Below are 8,931 nucleotides of genomic sequence, written 5' to 3'. Positions count from 1 at the left end.
CGATCTTTTTTTGTGAAGGAAAATGGCTCGCGAGACTTTTTGTGAAGGAAAATGTCTCGCGATCCTTTTTTGTGAAGGAAAATGGCTCGCGAGACTTTTTTGTGAAGGAAAATGGCTCGCGATCCTTTTTGTGAAGGAAAATGGCTCGCGAGACTTTTTGTGAAGGAAAATGGCTCGCGAGACTTTTTTGTGAAGGAAAATGGCTCGTGAGACTTTTTTGTGAAGGAAGTGTCTCGCGATCTTTTTTTGTGAAGGAAAATGTCTCGCGATCCTTTTTTGTGAAGGAAAATGGCTCGCGAGACTTTTTTGTGAAGGAAAATGGCTCGCGATCCTTTTTGTGAAGGAAAATGGCTCGCGATCCTTTTTGTGAATGAAAATGGCTCGCGAGACTTTTTTGTGAAGGAAAATGGCTCGCGAGACTTTTTTGTGAAGGAAAATGGCTCGCGAGACTTTTTTGTGAAGGAAATGTCTCGCGATCCTTTTTTGTGAAGGAAAATGGCTCGCGAGACTTTTTTGTGAAGGAAAATGGCTCGTGAGACTTCTTGTGAAGGAAAATGGCTCGTGAGACTTTTGTGAAGGAAATGTCTCGCGATCTTTTTTTTTGTGAAGGAAAATGTCTCGCGATCCTTTTTTATGAAGGAAAATGTCTCGCGATCCTTTTTTGTGAAGGAAAATGTCTCGCGATCCTTTTTTATGAAGGAAAATGTCTCGCGATCATTTTTTATGAAGGAAAATGTCTCGCGATCTTTTTTTGTGAAGGAAAATAGCTCGCGAGACTTTTTTGTGAAGGAAAATGTCTCGCGATCTTTTTTTATGAAGAAAAATGTCTCGCGATCTTTTTTGGCATCATGGGCGAATTTGGGCTGGACTTCACATTTCTTCATTTTTTGGTTGGGCCTTAATGTTTTTTCGGGTGAGGAAAAATCCATCACAACAGTAAGGATTATTAACACGTTTGAACTTTCAAATTTTAAAATAAAAATCGTTAATTGAAAATAAAAATCGCTGATTGATTTTGTGGGATTAAAATCGGAATTTTAGGATATTTTGCATTATTTGATTATGATTCTTTCTAAAATTATAGGATGAGTTAAGCAATAAAAACGTTTTCTTGCAAAAAAAATGCAAGTTTTCGCTGCTAAAATAAGAGACAAATTTCCCTCTTATTTTTGAAATTTTCAAATCGATGCGATTTACCGCATTTATAATTTTTTCTTTGAATGTGGACGCGACTTGTAGGGTTTATCCTTGAATTTCATAAAAGCGGGGTGAATCTCCCGAATCGCGGCCATAATATTTGAGAACATTTAGGTCGCGTCTCTTGTGGGAAAATTTAGTTCGTGTCTAAAAGTGCATTTTATAGTAGCGGTAGTTAATTAATGAATTTGATCGTATAGAATTACAAAAGAATTTGAGCATATATTATAGTACGAGTTGCATGGAAATAAAAAAAGAAGACCGACCAAACCAACGATCGAAAAGAACATAATGAATAAGCACAATATTTTAAACAAAAAATTAGTCAAATAAGTCACCGAAAATCTAAGAATTGTTAAATAACCAAATTTTTGTAAATAACCACTTCAACTTATTTACGACACTAAAAAAAATAAAAATATCCAAAAACATTCCCGCTTATTTTGGATTTTTTTTTATCTTTTTGAATGCCGTAAATAAGTTGAGGTGATTATTTACAAAAAAATTACAAAAAATAGACTATTATACCAAACGTTATAAGTCAAATGACTATATAACTAAAAGACCATATTTTAATTCTTTCTTTTTAACATTATACGAATGACAAAAAACAGGAAGAAAAATACAAGTTGTATTTGTATGTACCTTGACTATAAATTATATCCGATGTATTTTGTGTGTGTGTGTGTGTGTGTGTGTGTGTGTGTGTGTGTGTGTGTGTGTGTGTGAGAGAGAGAGAGAGAGAGAGAGAGAGAGAGAGGTCTTAGCAGTATGTATTAAGAGTGATTGTAAGTACTGTATATGTTTCCACACCTTTATATAATCCCTTCTAAGTTCTAACTCTTAAGTCTCCTATTTTATTTTTTTTATAGTGTCTATCCTAATACTTAATTAGGTTTAGATAAGGAATCAAAACTGTTTTTCATGAGTATCGTTAGGAATCCCACGTAAAAAAATAATGGAAACTAACGGTCATGAGTTACTAATGTTTTTTTTTTCTCTTTGTGAATATAGATACCCCAGAAATATGGAATAGAATCTCTCTCTCAACTCAATTACAGAGTGATTTGGTCAACCGGAAGAAATATAGAAAAGGATAACCATAAATAGTATTTAAGGCACGGTGGACAGGATATGGTTCCTTAAATTTTGATATTTTTCCGTATATATATATATATATATATATATATATATATATATATATATATCTATTAAAATATAATAAGTGTAAATCCGAAGTTACTGCTCATAAGGTTTTATCCAATTAAAATATGCCACGTAAGCCAACTCTTTATACAAACCGTTTTAATTTTTTTGTTTTTAATTTGTAACCGTTTGTGGGTTTGTTGTTAACGCTCTTTTTCTCTCAAGTGAGAATACCCAGAGTTTTTTTATTCACACAAATACCCAGACCACGATATATAAACACGTCGATTCATTGTTTCTCAATCGATACATCTTTTCACTTAAAATAATAAAAACCGTTGTTGGGATATAAAGAAACTTTACAATTTGTTGCTTGACACATTTAATATATCGACGGAAACTCGAGTGATTTTTTAATATTTAATTCTCAGGTTTCTCTTGATTCTTGATTTTGAATGGAATCTCTTCACTTCCACGCGCCGATCATTTCTCGGCTATGAAGACGGCGACGAAACCGACATCCAGGGAATCGGAGACGGCGACGAGGAGGAAGAGGAGGTCTCGATCAGGATCATCGGCGCGTCGGAGCACGAAAGAGATAGCGCCGGAAACCGGACTGGAAATGCCGGAACGAGTGACGGTGGCGCCGGGGACGGAGTCGCTGGAGACTCGGTGGCGGAACGAGAGAGTCTTCGTACCAGAGATAGGATATCCAACATTTTGCGCGGTGGTTTGAGCAGATTTTGCCGTTTACTCTGTTTCTTCTCTCGTTGGAATTGTGCGAAAGTAGCCTCTACGCCAGAAAATCCGGAGACATAAACGAACCCTAAAATGTTTCGTCTGACAATGGCCCTATTCCTTCCTCGCTCCTCCCCTGTGAAACGTTTGTTACTGAACACGAATTTTGTATTGTACATGAACATTTTTTTTTCTTCATAGAAATGGGGGATTTTGAAATTGTGTGTTTGATTTTGGGGTTCTTGTGCTCTGGATCCAAATTTGAAATTATAATTTTAGTCTTTTCACGTGTGCTAGGTTTGAAATTGCTACAGCGTTGCATACTTCCAGGTTCTCTAGCAGCAGGTTGTGCAGAACAACTGTGTATTATTACTACAGCTTTGCATACTTGCAGGTTCTATAGCTTTGGAGGCGACAAGAACTGAGGAAATAATTTCTCCACATCTACCTTCAAATATGATACCCACTCTTTCGTAAGTCTGCTTGTTTGTTATTTTTAATTTGGCTTATGTCGATTATCATGCTTATGTAATCACTGTATGGTTTACTTTTTTTTATTTGAATTTCTTTTAATTGCCCTATTCTGCAAAGTTTTTTCACTGTTTGTTGAAATGCCTCAGTCAAGGTTTGTTGAAATGCCTCAGTCAAGTTTTTTTTTCCTTTTTCTTTGGTCAAAATTACCAATCCTTCGTGTTCCAATTTATCACCCTAAACTTCCAAGACGACATTTAAACCCTAATCCTCAATTTAGCTCATGAAAATAGGCTGCTTTTTTTTTATATATATATAATTCAACGAAATGGTGCACTGCATATATATTTTTCTTAGCCTTTGGTCGATTTGCATTAGTATTTAGTCAGTTAGAGCAGAATACTCTGTATACTGAAATCAATGATTATCGCATGTTGTAGTTAGTGGATGAAATTACAATGTGTTCTCTTTTTTTTTTTTATTGATTAGCTTAATTTGTAATTATGCAGGACCATTTAGTTTTGAAGAAAGAAAGCCAAAAGGGAGTTTGCTAAAATTGCATCTTAATCCACATTTTTTCCCAGGTTTCAAGTATCATATATTTGGATACTCCTGTTGGCATTGGCTATTCTTACTCAAGACGCCGAACCAAACAATCCTTGATTAAGAGAAGCCACATGCAAGCCTTGGTCCCACCACGAGACGTCAGCTCACAGGCTCCCAATCTCTCTCTCATTTTCTAATTTTGATTTCATGTTGTAATTTTCCTCTTTTCTTTTAGATTGCAGGATCTTGGGGTTTGTACAAACACCAAAAGTATTTTGGTTGTGAATTCGTGCGCGGCTTTGCCTTTGTCCAAAATCAATTAGGAAGTTATGAATTCGTCCTTATTCTGATTGGCCATTGTTCTATGGTTTGTTTGTTAGACTTGTACACGCTTTTGTATCAGACCATATAAAATTGAGGATTGTTTCTTCTGTTGAATTTATAGTTTGGGTTCTTAAAGAAAACATATTCAATCTATTTGATTCTTTGGGCTTTACTCTTTTAAAATGTATATCATCAGGTGGAGGACAATGTTTGGTATCCCAGCCGTGCCTCTATTTTGTTGGCTCTTTCAGGTTTTCGTATTTTTAATTAAGCTCTCGACACAATTCGTTCTGGATATGATTGATTTGTTTGCTTTAATATCCTAATGACAAATATATGTCCACTTTTCTTTCAGCAAGAGAAGATTCCTCAAGCCGAAAAGGCCATCAAAACATTGTATGGAAAAGAGGATGAGGTCATCGCTTATTTATCATCTGCAGGCCAAGGTTCCACTGATCCCGATGCGCACTGGTTTGATCTGTTTAGTACCCGTTTCTGGAAAGGTATATTGATATCATGTCTAGCTAAGGATAGTATTTCGTGTGGGCTACTTTTTGGAAAAGCTTCGTATCATGGTCGGGTGGTTCTTGGTTATGTCCAGTCTTCTAACCGAACCAAACATGACCAAATAAATTAAAGGAAAAAAAAACAGATTGAAAGTGTTCTTGTTATATGATGGAAGTACTTTGTAGGTTACGCATTTAGTTCATTTTGAAACAATAACTCTCACATGCGCGTATGTACTTTGTAGGTTACGCATTCAGTTCACTTTGACGGATGGCTCAGAGAAGTTCGAAGCTGCGTGCTTTGGTTACACTGCTGAAAAGATCTTTTCATGCAAGGCTTCACAAATATCCAAAATTTTGGAGCAGGTTAATCAATAAATGAAAATGTGTACTGCTTATCTAAATTATTTTGAATAATTTACAAAACTAATTCACATTTGCTAAAACAAGCTACGCAAAAAGATTCTTTGAAACCAATATTCGAGGCCAAAGAAGCTATCACAAAAACATTCTATGTTCAAGACACGAGAATTCTAAATTCAAGAGGAATGTAAGACCAATTCACCGTTAGCCAAGTTTACAAGCTCTCCGAGCTTAATTGTGTCGACCAAGAATTGAAGAACGAAGATGATGATCTCTTCCCTGCAACATCCACCTCCAACAGAAAACCTAGGCTTTGATTGAACTATTTTTTATTTTATTTTAAAAGATTATCATGCATTTTCTATGTTTTTCTTTTTTTTTCTTCCATACATTATCGTTGCGTTTTGGGATTGCGCGTGTTGATTGAAAAACTATGGGAAATATTAGTTTTATTTATTTGTTTGTGAATACGATACTTGCTTTATATTTCTTATTATCACAAAATTCAAATGGCTTCACTATTAAGTGTATCATCCACTTAAGTATTCAGTTTAGAGATCTCACTTGAATTGGTTGTTGTTGAACTATCTCTTGAATATTTTAATTACGTTCTTATTAGCCTCGGATCTGCTAATCTATTAAAATATAATAATAAGTGCAAATCCGAAATCACTGTTCATAAGGATCTACCAATTAAATTGCGACATGTAAGCCAATTCCGAAATGTTCACACCTCACTTTGAATACAAACCGTTTATTTTTTACTTTGTCAGCGTACGAAATGTTAAGTGCCTATTCATTTTTGTTGTGACTATTTGTAATCCAATAAGATTACGACACAACATCACTTTCTCTTCATTAATATAATGAGAATCCAACAGCAGGTTGAGCGGTTATATTTGCCTTGGAAGAACGAAAGAGAGAAAAAGAGAGGCTCAATAGAAAGAGAGTGCGAGAGATGGAGCGAGAAAGAGAGTTCGGGAGAGAATTGGATGAAGAACGAGGATTCAACCGCTTAAGGTATGGCTCTCCTTGTTTTCCTTTGGTTATCTTTTGAATTTTAGATACGAAATTCTAGAATTTCGTCTTGCGTTTGATTTGAAGGTTCAAAGATGAAATTCGTCTTCAGTTTTGGGGGTTTAGGCGAGCAAGTGGAAAAGAAATTATGATTCATCGTTGGAACCGCTCAAGGTAAACAAATATTTCTTCTCGTGTTGTCATATTCCCGAATTGCGACCTCTTATGGGTTTTTCATTTGGGATGTTTGGGTTCTTCAATGGGTTTTATCTGTTTATTTATATTTTCTGGGTTGGGATATGATTTTTTAGAGTCGAACCTCTCTTAGTGTTTTCCTTATACACGAGTATGATATTTTAACTCTGAAAAAAAGCTATAACAATATTTGTGTATTTTGAAATATGACCTATCTGTAGGCATTTCTAGGGTTTAGCTATGGTATATTGATAAGGATAGGCTTTGAGATTGATATTTGGTGGTATTATGGAATAAAGCGAAGGAAAAAGGAGGCTTGGTCTCGAAAAGTTCGAGTTTTGGGGGGTCTTTGAGTTACACCGTCACAGCGGGTATGGGATTGAACTCGAGGAATGATGAAGAGGATAGTAAAGCTGTGGCCAAATTGGAAGAAGTGTTTTCCTCGGTCAGAATTCTTCATTCTTTTGGTTTAATTTAGGGTTTATGTAATTTGAGTTTGACTGGTGAGAATTATGTAATGTTTTTCACAGATGGCCATCCAAATCAGTAGATATATTGTGACGATGATGAGTACGGGAGTAATCCTGGGAGTTGGCTTTCGGATATCTGGTAAGTATCAACAAAATTAAAATAAATACATAAATCATGTACTGAAAATGTTTAATGTTTAATGGCTTACAAATTTGAACCTGGTTTTTTTTTTTTTTTTTTGAAGGGGGTGACAGTGTTGATATGGTACAGCTGGCACAGGGGAATCATCATCGGGACGATGATCGGGTCCAACATGGTTTTGGAGGAGTATTGCCGAGCCGGTCCACGCATAGTCGTTATAACCAGAAGGTAAGCAAAAAAAAAAAACCCAAAATCGCCTTTTGATTTCCTTATTTCATGATGCAATGATTAAGGTTGATAAAAACTCGACGTTGGATTTGCTTGTATCGAACAGTACGAGGGGGCTAGGGAAAGCGCTCGCTCGTGAATTATATATATATATATATATATATATATATATATATATATATATATGTGTGTGTGTGTGTGTGTGTGTGTATAGATAAATAAATAGAAGTCCTTTTTTGTCACTATTACTGCCACATAGAAGCAAAGTTGGATTTCAAAAATCTAAATGATTTGGATACACACATTTCTTAGTTCGTCTAGAGCCATAAAGAGATTAACTTTTTACTTTGGTGAATGTTTTTAGGCTTATACTTGTATGTGGTCTTGTTTTATATTACTCTGAGTTTGTGTGAATTTTTATGTTGTTGGCTTTGAAGTTTGTCTTTCACACCTCCCTATTTGGTCTGGCTCAGTACGTAGTTAGTATTACTCTTTTGTAGTTATTTCCAGTGCCTGTGGGTGTGTTATTGCAGGGGCTTGTAGGTTGCAGCACATTCTACTCACTGGTCGCTACAAGCTTCAATTAAATTGTGTTATAGTGATTACATGAATAACTTTGTGTATGAAACTAATGATCTATTAATATTATAATATTATTAAAATGACGAGCTTGACGTTCCGCCTTCTACCTCGATGACGAGCTCTTAAGCATGGCCTTATCCACGAATTCAGGTTCATATTTTCCCTCTCTCTCTATTACAAACTCACTTTACCCCTTTCCTTTAATTGCAGTCCAAATAATTTGATTCGGTGTTTTCTCTTCTCCAAGGTACGTACATTGATGTCTCAAACATTTTCTCCTCACAGTTCATTGATTGATGTCCTGCGTAATTTCTCCTTGCAGTATTAGGTTCTAGGGCATGATTTCGGTCACAAATTTATAGGAGTTTTCTTATTTAAGGTGGTTGTTCATCAAAGTTAGCCTATTTATGTAAAAAAAAATTAATTTACTTATATATTATCAAGTTTGAAAGCATAATTTACTTATATACTAGCAAATTTTATCGAGCCATGCTGAGCGCAAGAACATAGCTTCCGGTAGGTAATATAATCTGAGCTTCATGTACAATGTCTCTCTGTTGCTAGGACTAATTGTAGATCACTCCTTGAGAATTACTCTGTCAAATCCTGTTTTATTAATTTCATTTATAATTTTCTCTATTTTGGATTTTGGATGTTAATTTCAAATGGATCGGTTGATGTTTTGTTCTTGAATTTGGGTTTGTTTCATATTTTCGAAGTATACACCTATATAACCCATTTGTAATTATAGTATGTTTTCCGTATAATGACAAAGTGGTTAATCTCATCAAAATTCAAGTGTAAAGCAATGGTGCAAATAATTGAAAGTTCATAATTATTTAGAAGGTCATGGTACTAATGCTTCTTCCACATTGCAATGATGAAATTCTAGAGATGAAGAATCAAAATCTATTATCTCTTACTTAATTTGAATTTATTTTACTCCCACGGTTTATTATGGAATATTATCTCTTACAATTTCATATTATTTTTCAATTGTATTTTA

The 8,931-nt window shown here is 35.0% G+C and overlaps 1 protein-coding gene across 1 annotated transcript; it reads left to right on the top strand.

Moving 5' to 3' along the window:
* The first annotated feature begins 6,169 nt into the window (after positions 1–6,169).
* LOC149387667 (uncharacterized) lies at positions 6,170–8,584 on the top strand. The gene is made up of 6 exons (XM_089623836.1): positions 6,170–6,311; positions 6,396–6,482; positions 6,803–6,948; positions 7,034–7,112; positions 7,219–7,343; positions 7,877–8,584. Exons 3-6 carry the CDS (start codon positions 6,877–6,879, stop codon positions 7,928–7,930), a joined length of 330 nt encoding a protein of 109 aa, XP_089479962.1. The 5' UTR covers positions 6,170–6,311; positions 6,396–6,482; positions 6,803–6,876; the 3' UTR covers positions 7,931–8,584.
* The last annotated feature ends 347 nt before the right edge of the window (positions 8,585–8,931 follow it).

Source organism: Urtica dioica, chromosome 8 (genome assembly GCF_054948205.1).
Source record: "Urtica dioica subsp. dioica isolate 48M chromosome 8, U.dioica_male_clone48M_v1_H2, whole genome shotgun sequence".
Taxonomy (NCBI): Eukaryota; Viridiplantae; Streptophyta; class Magnoliopsida; order Rosales; family Urticaceae; genus Urtica; species Urtica dioica.
This window is presented reverse-complemented; position numbering and strand designations above follow the sequence as displayed.